The 21,276-nt window shown below is 36.9% G+C and overlaps 1 protein-coding gene across 7 annotated transcripts in view; it reads right to left on the reverse strand.

Annotated features, from left to right (window-relative positions):
* LOC106052086 (neo-calmodulin-like) overlaps positions 1 to 21,276 on the reverse strand; it is a 137,498-nt gene that overhangs the window by 24,144 nt on the left and 92,078 nt on the right. For all 7 annotated transcript variants that reach the window (XM_056015379.1, XM_056015378.1, XM_056015374.1 and 4 more), the window contains 2 exons: positions 8,494 to 8,637; positions 1,617 to 1,726 (listed from right to left, as the gene is read on the reverse strand). In XM_056015379.1, coding sequence (XP_055871354.1) covers positions 1,617 to 1,726; positions 8,494 to 8,637 — 254 coding nt within the window. The remainder of the gene's footprint in view (positions 1 to 1,616; positions 1,727 to 8,493; positions 8,638 to 21,276) is intronic.

Genomic DNA, 21,276 nt, shown 5'->3' on the forward strand with positions numbered 1-21,276 from the left:
GGGTCATTGTTCCAGGATTGTTCACTGTTCATCTTTGATGGATATTTCTTAATCATCAATATCTCCTCTGTGCTTTAGTTATTCAATGTAATACTATATGTAGTCAAGTGAATATTCTATTCGTACAAGACAGACCTTCATCAACAGATGTCTGCGAAATATCTTAAAATACACTGGTACGACAAAATACAAGAGCAAATGGAGATGGATTGTTCACACGCTTAGAAAAGATACCAACAGTAGAGCTGGACAGGCCTTCGAATAGAAGCCCCGATGCAGAAGGACGTAGAGGAAGACCAAAAAGAACGTGGCGACGCAGTGTACTAGATGAAGCCAAGCGGACAGGAAAGAGCTGGAAAGCGATTAAAAAACTAGCAAGAGACAGTGGAGAGTGGCGTGTTTCTACTGAGGCCCTAAGTTCCATGTAGAATGCAATGGAAACATGATAATGATGACAAGTGATTTATATTTTATGTTTGTTCATTGCTGGTTTATTAAACTGAGACTGAAAGCATAAAACTCAAGGAAAATATAGTCTATATTGTGTTTCTCCGTTGAGTAACCGGTTTCTTTTGAATGGTCTTGAATAAAAGAAAACCTGTTCACGAAGATTGGACCGGTTTTCTATGTTTGTACTACAAAAATAAGCAATTTGAAGGACTGGCTTAGATAAATAAAATATGCAGTTGTAGGAAACACCAGAGTAAAAGCAGGACAGTTTCACTCTATACTTTGAGGGCACGACCCTAAAAATGGAGGACATGTCTTTTTTTTTTTGCCGGACGTCAGGTAACCCAAACCATGAGCCAAATTAGACGAACATCTAGATTTAAGTGGACCATGATCCAGTTTCACACCCAACTATTAGTAAATTACTATAAAAGAATGTTTATTTCAGATTTATGAATTTGAAAAGTAGATGGTGTAAATGTTATCTGTTTCTGTGTCCGACGGTTAAGGAGGGTGATATATGGCCAGCACAATGACCAACCGCCTTTAATTTTTCCCAACTAATGTCAGGTACCCGTTAGAGCTGGATGGAAACAGAGGCGCTCTAAAATCCCAGTCTTCACCAGGATTCGATGACGGAATACAAGCGCCTTTATTCCATTATTACCATAACTACTATATATAATATATAAGTAAAAGTAAGTAGTAAGTAAAGTTTCCTCTTTCAGACATTGCGATCTATGGGGCAAATGATGTTAAGGTCATTTGTTTCTTTGGCAAACGGTTAACGAGAAGGGTGTTATGTGGCCAGCACAACGACCAACCGCCTTTACTTTCCCCAACTAAAGTCAGGTACCCATTAGAGTTGGGTGGACTCAGGGAAATTCAAAATCCCAGTCTTCACCGGGATTCGAACCCAGGACCTCAGGTTTGGAAGCCAAGCGCTTAACCAATCGACCACCGCGCCCCGTATACATATATATATATATATATTTAGGCCAATCAATTCACCAAACCACAATTGGTTGTAGCATGCACTATCGTTATTATGTTGCGGGGGTTCAAATCCCTAGTCTCTCTCATCCTCTGCAGTTGGCTCGAGCTATGATGTTTTCTGACCAAAGTCCCGAGGCGTCCACAAAACATAGAAAGAGATTTAAACTCACCTTAAAGGCCATGCGAATGGCTTTCTCTTGTTCCTCTGGGTTTTCCTCGCTCCGCCTCATCTCGTCTTGCATAAACGCCTTGAACTCACGGTACTCGATCTTTCCGTTCCCTGGGGTTCAGAACCAACAAAAAAAAGTGCACTCAGTATGTGAACTAGTGAAATAGTGAAGCAAAGACCCAGTAACTGAACTAGAGAAATAGTGAAGCGAAGCCCCAGTAACTGAACTAGTCAAATAGTGAAGCGAAGCCCCAGTAACTGAACTAGTCAAATAGTGAAGCGAAGCCTTCAGACGTGTATATGATATTCACTTCCACGCGCAGTCATCACACAAATGTACAAACACAGTGTAACCCACAACGATTTGTGTGACCACGACACACTAGACCGGCATTCAAGTATGCCAAGTGCAAAGAACGATAACTCAACAAACAAAAATATGCACGAAAAAATGGGAGGCAATCCCAGCAGTCAAAGGGGGTTAACTGAATTTTTCCCACTATTTTTGCCCTATAGTATTCCGCAGCGGCAGGATAAAGTGTTTTACCACCAATAACCTGCTACCATTGAACACGACCGGTGGATGTACAGCTTTTTTTATTAACTGCAGCCTCAGGTAGAATGCCGTTTCCATGGTGACGTAAGCACAGGTACACGGGGCAAGTCAAACACTGGCGGTGTTGGGATAGAAAAAGAACTCACTATTTCTTTCTTGCTTTTTAAATATACTTTCCCCCTTAAAAAACGAATGTTTTGTATGTTTTTTTTTCTTTTCCACAAATTGAGATGTTACCAAAAGATAAGATAACGTACAATAGAAATCAAAATGAAAGTTTAAAACAAAAAATGATATCAGAAAAAAATGCCTTACATTCTTCGCAAAAAATACAGAACTTATTGCTGGTAGATTTAAAAAACAAACAACAGCAGTATACTGTACAGGTTTATTGTTGATATTGTAGCTAAATTAGCTTTAAGCGTGCATCGTTTCCAGAACGACATCAACTCCTACACGACTAGATTAACACATGGGTACGCGTTCAACGCAATAGTTGTTTTTTTTAAAAGGAACATCAGTAGAAAATAACCGATTACCATTTTTAAGGATGAAAAGAAAGTCTATCTTCATCTAATGATACCTTTTAAAATTGAATTAAATTATAGCTTTTATATAGCGCTACTTTCATACTTATAGAAGTGGGGGTAGTGGGGTATCTGGGAGAAGGTTTTTCCGTGCTGCCTTTAGGCGCTCGGTAAACACAACTCTGCTCGATTCGGGTGTCGAACCTCGAGCCTCCTTCATAGGTAGCCAAGCCAAGACAAGTTCAAGCGTACTTAGCTTCTCGACCACGTCTCCCACCTTTTATTTAAAGTTTGATATAAATGATAGGTATAATAAGAATGTAGAAAGCGTCATGGGTGACATAAAACAAACTATTACCTCAGTGAACAAAGTGGAAGCATTCATTGACCAAAGTCCATGGGTGACATAAAACAAACTATTACCTCAGTGAACAAAGTGGAAGCATTCATTGACCAAAGTCCATGGGTGACATAAAACAAACTATTACCTCAGTGAACAAAGTGGAAGCATTCATTGACCAAAGTCCATAGGTGACATAAAACAAACTATTACCTCAGTGAACAAAGTGGAAGCATTCATTGACCAAAGTCCATAGGTGACATAAAACAAACTATTACCTCAGTGAACAAAGTGGAAGCATTCATTGACCAAAGTCCATGGGTGACATAAAACAAACTAACTCTGTCTCTGTGAGCATTTTTTTTTATTTTAAAGCAAACAAACAAAATATAAAAACATTTTTTTTTCAACAAAACATATAAAGGGAAAAAGGACAATTACCGCCATATCTATCAATACTACAAGATTTATCTCCCTTTTTCTATATAAATGAAAATTAATGTATTACCTTAATTAATGATCTAATTGATTATTGTTTGGATTGATCATGTATAGTCTTCGACAATGAATAATTGTTCAAAGTGGGAGAAATAATGTTTATCAATTTTTACCAGACAGACAGACTGACAGACAGACTGGGTTGATATTTGTAAAAAAAAAAAGAATGTCATAATCATTAGCACGTTTCAACTTGTCCTCATTGATCGCGTAAAATGGGAGAGTATAAGACTACGAGAACATTGAGCACAATATACTAACTTTTCTTGGACAAGGGCTATCGTCCGAGCTGTAACCGGCTATAACCGAGCTGGATATGACTGGATAGCGCTGGATAAGGCTGGATAGCACTGCATAGCGCTGAATATGACTGGATAGCGCTGGATAAGGCTGGATAGCACTGCATAGCGCTGAATATGACTGGATAGCGCTGGATAAGGCTGGATAGCACTGCATAGCGCTGAATATAGCTGGATGGCGCTGGATATGGCTGGATAGCACTGCATAGCGCTGAATATGGCTGGATAGCGCTGGATAAGGCTGGATAGCACTGCATAGCGATGAATATGACTGGATAGCGCTGGATAAGGCTGGATAGCACTGCATAGCGCTGAATATGGCTGGATGGCGCTGGATATGGCTGGATAGCACTGGATATGTCTCTTGTTCTTGAAGGAAAAATCGAATCTTTATTTATTTTTATTTTGGACCAACGAGCTTCATGTATATTTTGAGCCACGCTGCCATGGCAGACTACTCATGGTTAGTGGCGGTATACTATAGGAATACAGAATAATGCCTCGTGGGAATCGACCCAACTGCCTTGTTAGGCAGGGAGAACCTTGCTTGGCTGATAGAGTCATGACCCCACAATAAACGGCTGTGATAAAAGGATTATCCTGATCCTGATAATGAACGACTTTCGGATAAAGGGATTTGTGAATAGTCAATCTCCCATTAATGACCCCTTTGTAAAATCGTTTCCTTTAATCAAAGAGTCAGAATAGATATTAGGCTCAAATTTTTATGGACAGTCTATTATGAATATAGCTGGATATGTCACTCAATAACGAAGGAAATAAACGAATCTTTTTATTTTATATTGGACAGGTGAATTTTATTACATTTTACGTCTCTAACTGTTCAAGTAATATAGCTTCACACATAGACACAAGAAACGTATAATGCATAACTTATGATACAGAAAGAGAATAAAAATCCAGAGTGTTGTTTCATTTAACACCGGTTATGTTTACTTTGTAAATAATCTGTTCATAATTGTTAGCTTACCAGCTGCTTCAAGATCTACGTCTATGTTCTACTTATTAAACTGTTCCTGTTTTCTTTCAGACTTGAGTCCAGTGAAATTGAAAATATCTCCCTCCCTCTCTCTCTTTTTTCGCATATGTACATCCTCCCTTCACCTCTCCCCCCCCCTCTCTCTCTCTCAGTTTTCACCGAGATTCTTCTGTGACCTGCCATTCTCTAACGAGTTGATAGATTACATAGGTGAGTGCTAGCTTGTAACGATTGATGTGCATTCTGAATGAGAAGTGGGTCTAGAAGTGGATCGGAGCCGGAGGTGAAAGGTCAAGGAAACGGGTTCAAGTGTCTGAGAGCAATCAGAGAAAAATTCAATTGAAAAGTTTAAACTACGAAAGAAAAAAAAGGATAGAGAGGAAAAGAGAAGGAGAGATTTAGGGAGAAAAAGAGAGAGAAAGAAGAAAGTAAAAGAAAGAAAGGAAGATAAAATAAAAAGACAGAAAAGGGATAGAATAAAATAAGAAAAAGGGAGAAAAATGAGACAGAGCAAATAAGATAGAGAGAAAGATTGAGAGAGAGAGAGAGAGAGAAAAGGGTGGAAGTGAGACTGTATTTCTAAAACAAGGAAGACTATAACGAAACGTAAAACAAAGAAAAATGTAAATAATTGCGAAACAAAATAAGGCTACACGCAAAATGTCAAATCAGCTTTTGGATTTTGTACTTCATGGTACAAAACTTACTACATCATTTGTTTTCACTAAGATTTTGCTGATCTTTAAGTTAACATGGTAATCTAGACTATTCTAGACTATTCGTTTAGAGACTGAAAAGTCGGAGACCAACAAGCAAAATAAAAAAAAAAAATCCTACTAAAAAACAAAGCGTATGTAAGGGGAATAACTCCTTCTTTACAACTTTATCTCTCAATAATATAGACGTTATTTCCCTTATTCGTTATCAAACAAAAAATAATTACCAATAATTATATGTTTTGTTAGGTACAATAGATAACGTTTGAAGTATCAACTTGATCCAATAATGCGTGTGGGAGAAATAGCGTTAAGAATAATCTAAGGGGATAAAACCCTACAAATTTAGCCATATATTTGAATACTGAAGGAATAATTTCTTTTATTGATATCAGACAAAATAGTTAATTACCAGTAATGTATTCACCAATCGGTCTAATTTTATAAATTGTCTTGTCTATTCCAAATGAGAACTTGGAGATGATATCAAAGTAAAAAAAAAAAATTTTTTTTTAAATGATTAAAAAGCTCCACCAAAACGTCCCAAACTTTACACGAAACTGTAACTTCAAAACACTTAACCCTTGTTATCTGCTAGAATCTATACAATAACAGTACGGATTGCTTTCATCTGGTTTATCGAAATAGTAAAGAAAAGTTCTTATCTTGCGATCTATGGGGCAGATGATGAAAATGTCAACTTTTTCTATGGCCTATGGTTAGCGAGGATGTCATAGGGTCAGGGCAACGACAAGGCCCCTTTACTTTTCCCCATCTAATGTCGGGTACGCATTGGGGATTCTGGTCTTCACGACGATTCGGGCCCGGGTCTCTTCGGTTCGAATGCGGTGCGCGTTACCATCGCGCCTCCAATATTGTAGAGGTGACTAATTGTGTGTTTTGGTAGAAATTGTTCCAGATCGTCCTATTTTTTTTTTCTGGGGTCCCACGGGTGCTTGCTACGCCACTGCTTTTTACCATTCACACAGACAGACAGAATGAGTTAATATAAGCTTTGTAAACAAAATGAGTATCCTCTTGTGATACTGTTATCAATAAAGCAAATTGTACTTTATTTTTTATTGAAGATCTTTGGAAATGTGGGCCATTATCTTATTGAACTTTGTTTTTAGTATTTTATAGCCGAGTAATTGTTTGTACTTTCTGAGACTAAAAATTTGTGAATAAATATAACCTATTAAATTAACTCTACTCGAAGTTATACATAGTGAATATTTTAACATTATTAAATTAAAATTTTGAATATTTTAACATCAAAAACTTGAATCGTATTGTAAATAGCACAACCGTTATTTTAAATAGAAGATCACAATAAAAATTAGTGTTAAAATTAAATTATCGCGAATGGTACCGAAATGAAGCACAATTAACAAAGACCCCACACTTTTAACTCCCCTTATGCTCTGCAAGCTAAGAATACATCTAGAAATATCCGAATTATCGTTACTGTCTTGTGTTTTAGCTCCCTTGCGTTTTTACCTTTACTATACGTTTTCATTGTGTTATGAATAAATATTCTGATAAAACAACTTTATTGTTACTAGCGACTTAGACCGAGATCATTTGTTATAGAAGGCCTAAACACTGACCTACAACGTCGAACCCTGTGGGCAGTTTAGAACAATAGCTCGTTGCCACGTCACAGGTCTGTACGACCTGGCAAAGAGCTATTGGTCTAAACTGCCCACATGTTGTGACGTTGAGGTCAGTGTTAACTCTTCCTCTCTTAACTGACGATACCAACGTTGATTCCACCAGAATGTGGTAAATAATTACGGAGAGAAAGAGTTAAGGCCTTCTATAACGAATAGTCTCGCTTTGACACGTTTTATCACGTGACACTTCTATATCTATTAATGACACTTATACATCTAATAATGGTTAACTCTTGCGCAAGTGTTAAAATAATTTGGCGATGGTCATTGTGATGATTGATTGATAATATAATAATATTCAATGGACCATTAACATTGGGACAAAATGGAGGGCGAAACATGACAAAGGAGGATCCCAAAACATTTTGTTAAACTTTAAAAGTCAGGCGTACAGTATTTAGGAGAATAGAAGGAACAAACCTAAGGCTGTACAACTACTAAGAGAAGTATCCTATTTTAATTAAAAAGTTTACATCAACTCCCTCTGGTAATTCATTATTTTGTTTAATAGCAACAAGGGAAACTAATACGTCAGTAAACACATAAATGGCTAAATTTGTTGGGTTTAGTCCCTGTAAATAATTGTTAACTCTTTCTCTCCGTAATTATTTACCACATTCTGGTGGAATCAACGTTGGTATCGTTAGTTTGGAGAGAAAGAGTTAACGCTATTTCTTCCTCACACATTTTACGATCAAGTTGATATTTCAAGTAATTATTTATTGAAGAGCTCTGAATATACAAACAGCTGTTCGTTAAAGAGGTTATAAGTACCTGTCATATTTCTGTTATTTATAAGTCTGTGTATTTAAACCAGAAAATATAAAAGATTGTTTTCGGTTCGTGGATAAAATGCAATTTCAATAAAGAACAGAGTAAAAGCAGGACAATTTCTCATTTATGCCAATGCCTGCTGCATGGACGAGACTACCAAAAAAAAAAAGAGAGACGTTGGATATGGATAGGTCACACCCTTCGCAAGCCTGTATCCAACATAACAAGAGAAGCCCTCCCCTGGAATCCCCCCCCCCCCAAAAAAAAAAAAAAAAGAGGAAGAGGGGACGGCCCAGGAATACATGGCGCCGCAATTTGAAAGCAGATGGGCAAGACATGAGGACAGTTGGAGAGACTCGCCCAGAATGGAGACGCCTGGAGGAAGCTGGTTGGTGACCTATGACCCTGACGGGATCACAGGCAGAGATGAGGTGAAATGAACATTAGGGCTAAGCTCCTACATGGCATTACTCAAACAGAATTAGGACTTACCGTTTTTATCGAGCTCTTTCATCAAGGTTTCCACTTCTTCCTCAGAGACTTCCATCCCCATACAAGTCAACATCTTACCCAACTCCGAGCTGGATATTGTGTTGTCATGATTTTTGTCAAAGATACGAAACAATTCTTTGATTTCTGGAAAAAACAACAACAAAGAAACAAATAGTACAAGTTTTCAAGTTTCAATTATCTTTTAAGTATTTTTGTCTACATCTCTGTGCTATCGCTTGTCATTTTGTACAAAGCTTATATCAACTCACCGTCTTCGAAACAGAGACACGCCTTTCGAGGCCCAATGTTACGTAGCAATGTTATTAACACAAACTACCTTTTAAGTCATATCCAGTTTTAAGAGTGCACAAAATGTGTATTACAGATACGATGTAAATTCACTCCGTCTGTCTGGTACAAGTTTTCAATGTTATTTCTCCCCCACACCCAATCTCGGGTTCAGTAGAAACTTTGCACAATTATTTCTTGCACGTGATAAAACAAGAATCAATAAAAACAACAACAAAAAAAACAACAACAACAATAAGTTAATTAACCATTGGTAATTAATTTTTTTTGGTAGTGATCAAGGGAAGTATACTTGACAGATGTGGTGGAATAAATTGAATTAATCCCCTTTATACTTTGTGTAGAAAATTAGATCGTCGCTTAAACGTTTGAAACTAATAATATTAACTATAAGACCTTCTATTTTCATAATCACTTCGCTGGCGTAGAGGTTAATATATTAGCTTGAGGAGGCTTGAGCCCTTGAGTTCAAATTCAAGTCATAAAACTTTTTGTTTTTAAAGAATTCATTTAAAGAGCCATCACGTTAGCATTTCCTAAGATACCTCCTTCTTTCTCCCCACACCCTTGCCCAAGTGGTCCAGACAAGTGATAGGATCCAAGAGCAGTGAGAAATGTAATAGCAGGAATTTATGGCATGTATGTGTCCGTTTCTTCAATCATAATATTTCTAATCTTATGTAAAATATTTGTTTACTAAAAAAGGTGTAGGTCTTCGATTCAGAGGATAAAGGAAGACTGAAATATTTCTCATGGCTGCGCAGAACACTTGCTGCATAAGTTCATATAATTGCACCTAGAAGTGAGTTCGCCGTTTGTAACAGTCACTTGTAAATGTTCTGAACTATATATAAAAGGGTTCACAAGAATTGTGTAGATTAGTTTTAATGTAAATTAATAATAATAATAATAATTTAATGTAAAATTGTTTTTAGATGGTAATCTTAGTTTGAAAATAACAATATGTTTAGATTTAAAACCTTGAATTAAATTAATGAGGAATACACTTTGAAATGATTTTATTAATCGATTAATGAATATCGCTTGCTGTTTGCATTTAGGGTCGCTCAAAACAAGGTGAGTAACTCATTAAAAGCTAAACAAATCGTTCAAAATCGCAAGTTATCTTTCTTAGACATTATTACGTCTTGGCATGATTTTCTATAATACCTTTGTGGTTATGGTTAAAAACAAACAAAAACAACTAATAAATACTTAGAAAGAGACTAAGATAATGCTTCATTTCTCATTGCATATGGTAGGACAAATTCATATAAGCATGTTTGCCTTCTCAATGCCAAATCATGGAATAGGTCAATAGGTTACCTAAAACAGCCAGGAGAGCGATCATTTTTTGTTTAGTTTAACCATTTAACACTCTACAAACACACAGATGCACGCAGGACGTAATTATCTTCTCCTTTGAAGGAAGGTGTGCAATTTATAATACAAGATACACTTTCATTTAGTACATTTTTTTTGTTAAGATCTTATTTCATAGTATTTTAGTAGATATTGTTTGATTGTATAGAATTAGACAATATAGTTTGTTCAAATATTTTTTGTCTATAGGGACAATGACGAATTTGTAATGATGGTAACAGATCAGAATAGTACCATTCCAACTCTAATAATGATTGCGTTACTGAGGTCAACTCCAACTCTGGTAATGATTGTGTGACTGAGCATAGGTCAACTGCCTTAGCAGTACGCCCCGGGTGAGTGTCAAACGCGAGCCCGGGAACCAAATGCGTACGCGTCGATATCTATATGTATATATATATATATATATATATATATATATATATATATCAATCTGTTGGGCTCGTCTGCCTCTAAGACTGTAGGCCTTATTGTTGTTACAAAACATAGTACCTTACGTAATTACTTACAGCACGGTATTTAGAAACCAAAAATGGCATGCTAAGAGCTTTCATTGTAATTATCATATCATATAGTATTATCTAGATGCTGGGAGAACTGACAGTGACAAGGGAATCTCCAACCAGGGCCCCCCTCCCCTTCAGACGCTTGCACTTGGGACGGTTGCCCCACTTGCCACCCACTAAGGAATACTCTGGTGTGAGATGTAGAAGAAAATCTAGTTCACCTTCACCAATGAGAAGTCTGGAGGGATTGTGTGTAGCTACCAAGTCTAAGTGTCACATGTTCTAGTCAACTTTTTGTAAGGATGTTACTTACTATTGCTGCGTTACGTAGTACACTTTTATTTCTTTGAGTTCGTCTAAATAAACAGTTTATGCTATAAGCTCCGGATTTACGCTTGAAAAAGCCGTAAGCAGTTTGAGATATGGGGCCCTTAGTAAGTCTAGATAATATATGTCAGTGCCAAATATGATTTAGGATATCTAGGAATAAAAAGTAAAGTAAAGTATAGGGCAGATGATATTAAAGTCATCTGTTTCTTTGGCCAACGGTTTACGAACAGTGTGTCATGTGGCCAGCATAAAGATCAACTGCCTTTACTTTCCCCCAACTAAAGTCAGGTACCCATTAGAGCCAGGTGGACTCAGAGGCGCCCTGAAGATCCCGAAAGTAAAAATCCCAGTCTTCACCGAGATCCGAACCCTGGACCCAAAGTTCGGAAGCCAAGCGCTTAACCACTCAGCCAGCTCGCCCTAATATATAGGGATATTTAGGGAGCTAAACTGATATACAAAAAGTATAATAAATGTATAGATAGCGAAATAATATCTCTTTAACTATGAAGCATTATTATTCATACCAAACTCATTCGGACATTTTTTCGGCAAGAAAATGAGGTGACGCAAGGGAATACTAAAATTTATCTTGAGGAGCCTACCCTTAAATCCTGTACTGTGTACATAAAAACACCTCGAAGCTTCACTTGTTATTGCTAGTAGTTTACCCTTAAATCCTGCACTGTGTACATAAAAACACCCCGATGCTTCAGTTGTTATTACTAGTAGTTTGTTTCAATGTACATAAAAGTCATATACCAACACGTAAACTTACACCCAACGTTGCACGAACACACACACCTAACAATAAGATATTCTCTTTTAAAAAAATACCGTACATAAACCTTTCTTGTTTCTTTTCGTTTGGTTTATGTTGCTACATTGCCACAGGCTCAACCTATGAGTATACTAATGTCGATATGTCTCTGGGTAAATCTCAGAGCCATTTTCTTTTGTAGCGTCGTTTCTTTTCACAGAATAACTCAACGACAAACGAAATCGACCGAGAGGAAATCGACCAGGGAAAGTTTCGTTATTGAATTGTAATTTTTTAAAAATTTATTTTCTTTTACTGTGTGGACTAATTTTTTTTTTATCCAGCAACGTTTTTTTTAAATTGTATTTGTATCTTTTAAAGTTTGTTGAAATCAATCAGTCTAGTTCAATGACATAATCAAAGCAAACAACGGGAACACATCGATTGGGTCTTTTACAATGTCCACCTTAAAGGTTAACAAAAAAACAGAAATCTGAAAAAAAAAAACATAGCCACAACGAAATTATACAAAAGAAAAATGTTTGTCCACATATTCAACCATGTGAAGTGATAAGCAAAGTGTGCAATCTTAATGTTTTTAAATATTTCTTTGTGGTGTCTACGGACTACAAGGGGGCTCACCTCACACTATTACCCTCCCCCTTAAAACTGGTCCACAAAAGAGATTGAACCAGACAGACAGACAGACGGACAATTAGCTTAATAATAATAATAGTCACAACATCTATTCATGTAAAATAAAGAGTTCTTCTAATACTGTGGTCTTCAACGGGGTGCTAGTGCACTCCGGGTGGGGCGATTTCGTGAAATTGGGGTGCGCTCGGAGGGGGGCGCTGGGCACAATGGGGGCGGTGGGAGGGGGGGCTGGACGATCAAAAAGCCTTTTTTAAACAATCCTACCAGGTACACTGCCAGGTGAAAAAGAGCTAGGGAGACAGAAACAAAAGTGGAGGATATCAATGACTGGATTCTGCTCTTCATTCACAGCTTCATTGGGAGCGGCTTTGGAAGCAAGCTACTGACCTAAACATTTGAACAAGTTTTGAATAGTGAACCTTCATGGGAGTAAGAGGAACAAAATTTGTAGGCATTCGCTGCTGAACTCATGTTAATATATATATATATATATATATATATATAAGATAATTTTTATTGATCCTATCAAATAGGAATTCAGTTTGACTACAATTGACAACCTCAGCGTATCTACTGTACAATAACATTAACAATATAGATGCAAATACGAACAACATTCACACATGAAACACATACATACTCAAAACCATCGCTTCATAAATTAGACTTCTATGTACTTCTCGATGACGACAAGTGATCTTGTAACACTTTGACCGAAAGTGGGATGAATGAGTTTTAAAATCTTTCTGTTTTAGTCCTAATGGAAAGGAGACGACCACTTCGTTCAGATCTTATGTAACAGTGGTTTAATGGGTGCAGGTTATCTTTAAGAATCGTGAGTGTTTTGGATAGGCATCTTTCATGGAAAAGCTCTTCAAGAGATGGTAGCTGTGTTCGAGTGATATACGATGCTTTTCTAATTAGACAATTTAGTCTAAGTCTTTGTGCCATTGAAGTATATATATATATTGTATATTGATTTAATGTTTGTTGACATTCTAGTTAGTAACTTGAAAATTAGACGTTTCCTAAAGTTTGCTTCACTAACTACGTAAACATTCAGAAAATGGACTTTTTTTTTCTATTTTTCTATAGACCTTCAGGAATTGAACCTTTTCCTTACGCATAAAAGCCCATATAAATTGGATTTTTTCTTCAATTCATTCATTGATATATAGGAAATGGACGTTTTCTTAAAGTTCCTCCATTGTTATTAAAAAAACAGACAGACATTTTTCAATTCCTCCATTGATATTTAGAAACTACATATATTCTTCATTTTCTTCATATACCTACAATAAGAGGCCTCATTCACTTTTAACAAAAACATCTTTTTTTTTTTACTTGTTCCGTGGCCCTCTTAAGTTTCCAAAGAAAGCCTATACTTCTAAAATCAATGTTGAAAATGGTCAAATATTTGTTTCGTATTGATTTAGAATTCTTAAAAGTGCTGCCAACTGGAATTAATTTTTCTTTGTTCAAAAAACATTGTACGCATCTACCACACGATACAGAAACACACATTGCATTTTCCAACTGTCATATGCACGTGTGATGTAACAATGAAACTAGACAACGTGTGCCTGCCGTTAACACTTTCAATTCTGGGGCTAAGTGTTAACCCTTTGCCGACAGTTTACTCAGCACATTTGTTATTCCTGACAAAGTGCGAGCAATTAGCAGATTCTTCGAATGTACACATATTGTAAATATTGTTTGGGAAAAGTGTGTGAAAATTTGTAGGAAATAGATTTAGTTCGTTCGCCTTAAATACATTTAAAGGAACAGCGGCAAGTGCTGCCAACTCAATGACAAAAAGATCCATAAACGTATATTTAATTTGTGTCGGAAATGAGATTTCCAATATAAGCTCTCGTAAAGAAATGAAACGTGAGGTAGTTAAGTTTGAAAAAGAAAAGACAGTGCAGTTTTTAGATTTTTTGTAGCCTAAAGTAATAATAACTTATAAATAATACCCAGGGCCGGATTTAAATAAAGACAAGCGGGGCTACAGTCCCGTTGCATCCATAAAAAAAGAACTTCCACAAAAGGGATAAAAATATAAAGTTGTTGTTTTTTTCTAGTAATCTACTATATATTTGTAAAATATCACTGACTGACTCATTGATCAAAAGATATCTTATACCGTCGTACAGATCCGCATGAAATTTCGTACACATTCAATTGGGGCCTTCGGAATTTTTTTTTTCTCTAGGCCTAAAACTGATGGTATGAAAAAAAAAGGTATTCGGTGTCTAATACCGTACAATGCAGGCATTAAAATTAAAGGTTGCAAAAAAAAAAAAAGAAAAAAAATGTAAAACTAACCAAAAAAGAGGGGTGGGGGAGGTCACGGTCAAAATATGGTATAGATTAAATTGAGAAGCCGAAGAAAAGTCAAAAGAGTGCGTGTATGTGTCGGGGAGCATAATGGAGAGGGTGTTTCTTAATGAAGTCAAAAGTCAATGCCGGAGAAATTACGATGCGCAGGTTAAAAAAAAACAAAATGGGGGTTCCAGAAAACGAAAAAAAGAGAGAGAGACAGACAGAAAATGAAATGGAGATCAGGTCTTAAAATTTCATTTCAACTAATACACAATTCAAGGGCGAAAAAATGTGTTAGGTTGATCGTTAAAATGTCTTTTTTTTTAAAAAGGTGTTCCGGTTATAATTATCAGCCTGGGAACAAAACAACGGGCGTAGCCGGTGTGTACTGCTAGTACTTTATATATATATTGATTTAATGGTCGAATTTCCAAACAAAAAAGTATGGAAAGTTCTAGTCAGTATTTGTAATTGATTTATTCTTGGACAATAAAACGGAAATAAGAGTGGTGTACTATTGAAAAAAAAGTAAATCATTTATTTTATGAGCTAAAACTTCCTATGGCTGGTTAGCCAGGTTGATAGCGCGTCGCACTAAATATTATAATGCGGATGTAATGGTTTCGATTTTCACGCTACACATTTGTATGACAAATAATGTTTAGTTTAATATATCTTATCTTATATAATACAGACGTTACTTCAAAAAAAGATGATGATTACGTCCTACGCGGCATGCATTTAGTCATGCATATTAACCAATGACCTAAATTCTGCTAAGTCACTATATTATTCGAACATAAAGTAGGAATCAATTATTTATTTATTTTTAAATTAATTGTTTAACGTGTGTTGACCTCGGTCATTTCAGATATCGGGCTGTAGTACTGCCCGGGAATGTCCATCTGATTCGTGCCCTACTCTGTACAAAAGGATTATCGCTTATTTACCACCACTTGCGTCAGACGAAAGGGGACGTGGGGAGGACGTGAATGGGAAGATGAATTATGGCCACAATGGTTCGCCATAGTTTCGCGTACGTCACGCAAGGGAAACAATCCACCGTCCGCCCGTCTCTCACAGCGAATAATAATCCCGCATGGAAAACGGTGGTGTAGGGGGTGGTTTAGAGGGAGGTCTCGTGTGAGATACAAAAAAACCTTTGTCATTTATTATTCATCTTTCGCTGGAAGCGTCCTTTCCTAGCCCATATTACCACCCCCCCTCCTTTTTTTTCTTCATTATTTAGAACACCTTCATTCAGCAACCCCCGCTCCCCCCCCCCCTTTTTTTTTTTTGGAGTCTGTTGTGTGGTAAAGGATGACAGCACCACTGCATGCCGGAACACGCCTTTCCGACACTGGTATAGTCACACTTTGTCGATACTCGTTGTTTATTGTGGTCACATGACCCGCATGCATTATCAACATGAAAGGGGGGAAAAGGGACACAAGAAAGGGGGAGGGTGAGGAGAGGTAACGAAGCATGAACACGCGGAAAGAGGCACTAAAAAGATAATGATAACAATTCTGCTTCTGAGCTTAACTTAGCCTTTCTTTCTTGGACTTAGTGGTGAATGAGTTAACAAACTGAAAAGCAGAAAGGAGTCGTCATAATATTGATGAGTTGGGCGACACACATTGTTGCTGACGTATGGAAAGACGTAATGACCAGCTAGAATATAATGGCAGACAATAAGATAGACAGACATTGCGGCACATATATAAATACATACATATAAACATACATACATACATACACACATACAAATATGTATGCATACATAGAAAAGACATCAAGACAAACAACAGACACATACATACATATATACAGTGTTTGTTTTTTTGTGACGGTTCGCACCGGTACGGCGTACTGACACCTTTTTCAATGTGGGGAAAATTTTTTACTTTTCTTGTATTTTAACGTTTATTATTAATGTATTAGTAGTTACAAGTTAGGCAATCCATCACTGAGTACCGGCACCTATTTTTTTTTTTAAAGTACAGTATACATACATACATACATACATACATACATACATACATACATACATACATACATACATACATACATACATACATACATACATACATACATACATACATTCATACATACATACATACATACATACATACATACATACAGACAGATAGATAGATAGATAGATAGATAGATAGATAGATAGATAGATAGATAGATAGATAGATAGATAGATAGATAGATAGATAGATAGATAGATAGATAGATAGATAGATAGATAGATAGATAGATAGAATGCCTTGGTGTAGTGGGAATCCTTGGTTTCTTCAAGAGGCGCAGCAAATCTTCTCAAAGTTTTTTTCCCCTCATTCGAAACACAAAATTACTTAAAAGACTTTATTGAAAGTGACAAGAGTTAGATCGTCACATATGGACAAGGCGACTTAGTGACGACACATTACAATGATATTATGACATGGTGACGAAAAATGACAGTGACACAATGATAAGATGACAAAACTTGACAGTGACATAATGGCTAATTGGCTAAATGCCAATGTGACATAAGGCGCCCTGGAAACGTCCCCAATACACCTAGAGTGCCATGAAGAAAAAACAAATTGAGAATCCTTGAACTTTTATCAACTTCATTAACCCTATCTATTAACTTCATTAACCCTATCTATCAACTTCATTAACCATATCTACCGTCTAATCAGAGTTGTGTGTGTGTGTGAGGGAGGGGACAAAGAAAGATATTGGACCAAACAGTTGCATCAAAAAGATTGAGTTTGTTGATATTACTTATTTAGTAGGAACAACTGGATGGGACGGAAGTCTGGAGTTGGGAGGATGCCGGGGGAGGGGGGCTGATGAAAACTTGAGTGATGCTCGAGAGTACATTGTGTGTGTGTGTGTGTTCCTATATGAAACAGTGTGACAGAATCGTTCTACGTGCCAGCGTCCAGGGCGTGGCTGGGAATGTCCTTGGAACTTGACCCTAGCTTACGAGATAGGTCAAGGTCTTGGCCCTTCCTTCCCGTTGCCTTGGCACCGAAAGCAATGCCAGGGACGAACTCCGATTGGGAGAGTGTCATGAAGGACTACTCCCTTAGTGCCCTGACATATACACTAGAGGGCATCCTGGGGGGGGGTACATTTGAATAGACCACGACATGACTTTGAGAGGGAACAAATGTAAGAGTACACTAGTGAGAAATAGTTACAATTCTGGGACAGGTCTCATTAAGCAAGCGTTGTTTTGAATTTCGATTTGGATGAAAGATGCACCCTGACCCTGGACATTCGTGAGGTTTCTTATCAGGCATTCTCAGGCGACACTCCACAGGGACTAGAGTGCATATGTGTGTGTTTCCAAGGTAACGACAGAAAAGTGAAACGGTTGTTTTTCTGGGGAGGTTGTTATGAAGTGTTTGTGTGTATGTGTGTGTAGTATGAGTTGTAGACAGAGAGAGCACTAACTTCATGTTAGTCTTGTAGAATGATGCAAGATAAGCGGCACTCTCGTAACCTGTGTGAAGTAAGCCAGATGAAACTCGGATGTCTAAGGTGTGAGGACGTGTTATTATAGCAAGTTAAGATTTCTTTCAATATCGGTTTCATTTTTATTTCATCTCAAATTGAATTTGTCTATATTGTAAATGAAAATTATATCTAGTTTTGTTCACACTGAATTTATTTCAATTTCAAGTTATTTCAAATTTTAAAGTTTTGTAAGTTAAAATGTAATCCTACAGCGGTTTAGTTGTCTACTAGCAGTTCAACAACAGTGATGAAACCACGAGCTGGTCTGTCGTAATTTATGTTAACATAAGTCACGTGGTTGATATTGGAAGGGTTGACAAATGAGAGAAGAGAGAGAGAGAGAGAGGGCGTGTTTCTATAGTGAGTTATACCTTGTTTCTACATACTTTCAAGTTGAATCTATGTATATTTGTTATAAAAGTTACATTAAGTTTTATTTAATCAAAATGTTGGCTCAAGTTTTATTTTAAGTTTAACATCAAGAATTAAATACGCCTACAGCGGTTTAGTTGTCTACTAGCTGTTTGGTGCTACAATCCAACAACCGACCAACAACATCGGAACAAAAAACTGGCATCAATATACCCGGCGCCGAGGACAACTGCCTGATGTCACGAGTCGAGTCTGTGACCAATTTCAACCAGTTTCTAGAAGCGAGGTCAAACCAGTGCAAGTGCCCAGCGTAAACAAGTTAATTTTAGGTATCCAATCAAAGAAAGAGGTTAAGGGGAAAAAATAGCACACGTCAGCTTCTAGAAGGTCAAAGTTACTAAAATAATTAGGGGAGAAGTTTCCATGATTCTGGAATGTACGATTAAGAAAGGTATAAATTAAGGAAAAGTCAGTTAGACGGGGTCCTCGCATAGTAGTGATTCTTGTAGAGCTATGGTCCTCGCTTAGTCCTCGATTAGTAATGGTTATAAGTTTTGTGATATTAGCGGGTCCATTAATTAAAGTTTTATTAGTTGAAGTTGAAGTTATACTAAGTGAATGTTTCATGTATCTTTAAGTTTTATTTATAAAGTATCAAGACAAGTTGTTGTTAAATTGAGAAGTTAATTTTATGTGAAAGTTGAAGTATTATTAAAGAAGTTTGAAAGGAAATACAGAGATGTTTCTTTACTTTATTGAATTATCAAGTTTGATAATATAATCCCCGGCAAGTGTGATCATCACACCTGATCTAATATGTCGCCTTACAGTATTACAGTTGAGAAGGAACAAGAAGTTATTCTTTACATTTAAAAGGTTAGGCCAACAACGACATTGACAACACATTTAAACATGAAAGGCAATCACGTATACAGACGAGCACCGCTTCCTTCCTTTCACTTTATGTTAATCCGCGTTAATCTTAGTTTGGGTATTACTAATCTAATGGATTGGATTTAGATCTATGTTGAACCTGGAGAATGTTGCCTTCACATTTTTTATTCTGCTACGAAAATAAAAGTAGAGTATGAAAATGGGTTTACCAGTTCATCCGACATATTTATATCCAATATAAATTTCTATGAAAACGGGTTTACCCGATTTGTTAAAAAAGTTTCGTCATTTAAGAGAGATACAATTAGGTACTTTTGTCTATTTTTAGGGCCCTCCAGTTGTGGGAGGGACTTTAAACATACACTGCGGTCTCCGCCATGATCCAAGGGACTTTTAAGCCAAGTTTTATCAATATTGTTCAAAAGGTTTTGATTTTTATTCTGGACATACATACATACATACATACATACATACATACATACATACATACATACATACATACATACATACATACATACATACATACATACAAACGCCTTACTTTCTGCTTTATAAATTAGATATATATATATGTTTTATATATTGTATGTATTATACAAGTGTGTATATATATATATATATATATATATAGTAAAGTGCGAAGTTCGAGCAGTCCCGATTTGACAAGAGGTTCGAACAGTTCACTTTTTATTGCTATAACTTTTTTATTTGAATGTTTACCAAATTACTACTATATTGCTACTGCGCATGCACCTTTTTTCTTCACTTCCGACACATACTATTTCCTTTTCCTTGTAAAGACTAAGTTCATGGTGAGGTCAAACTTAGGAGGTGTGGAATTATTCTTTTTTACTACCCGGTAGTGAAGGAAATGGGTAATGGGCTTAGGGCTATTTTTAAGTCTGATGGCTCATCAGCTCAAAGAGACTATTTGAAGTTGTGGAGGGTGGGAAATGGTGCAATGGATGGTGTTCTTGCGCTGGAGTAAAAAGAAAATGACTTTATAGTAAAAATTAAATATTAAAACAAGTTTTTATATATATTGTCTTAATGTCTTTGATCTGTTCGAACAACCCAATCGAGCTTACTAACTGGGGAAAAATCCGCTCAAGGAAAAGTACGCTTCGCGATACTTACCCTACACCTCTTTGACTTCGTATTTAATTTTAACTAAGCCTAGTGATACATTAAATCCAATCTATTTTTATAGAAAAAAGGACGAGGAATTCAGAGATACCATCAGTTTTTTTCATAGGTCAGACAGTTACGGTGCTATAAAAATCCAAACTTGAAAATTGCTGCCAGGGGGCTTAATGCGCTCGAACTTCGCACTTTACTCTATATAGATATAAAATATAAATAGATATATATTTGTGCTTGTGTGTTTTTATGTGTGTGTGTGCATATATATTAAAGACAAACAAAAGCACAAGTTGAAACTCTACCTCTGTAGGTCGGTAGCCAGTCTGAGCTATTCCTCACCAGAGGCGTATCCTCCGAATCTTCAATGCTACACCCCGAAGGCGTAGTAACCGTGGGGCTGCTGGCGTAATCCTCCTGGTCCTTGCCTCTCCTGTGTCCCTGCTCATCCTCCTCACAGCCGAAGAGGTAGTCGGCGCATACCCTCAAGCACCCGAGGAGGCAGCGCAGCACCACCCTCGCCCGAGATCTCGGTCTTTCGCCAATTTTGGTGACTCGCCAAGTGACGTAGTCATTAAAAAT

The sequence above is a fragment of the Biomphalaria glabrata genome, chromosome 17 (assembly GCF_947242115.1).
Source record: "Biomphalaria glabrata chromosome 17, xgBioGlab47.1, whole genome shotgun sequence".
Lineage (NCBI taxonomy): Eukaryota > Metazoa > Mollusca > Gastropoda > Planorbidae > Biomphalaria > Biomphalaria glabrata.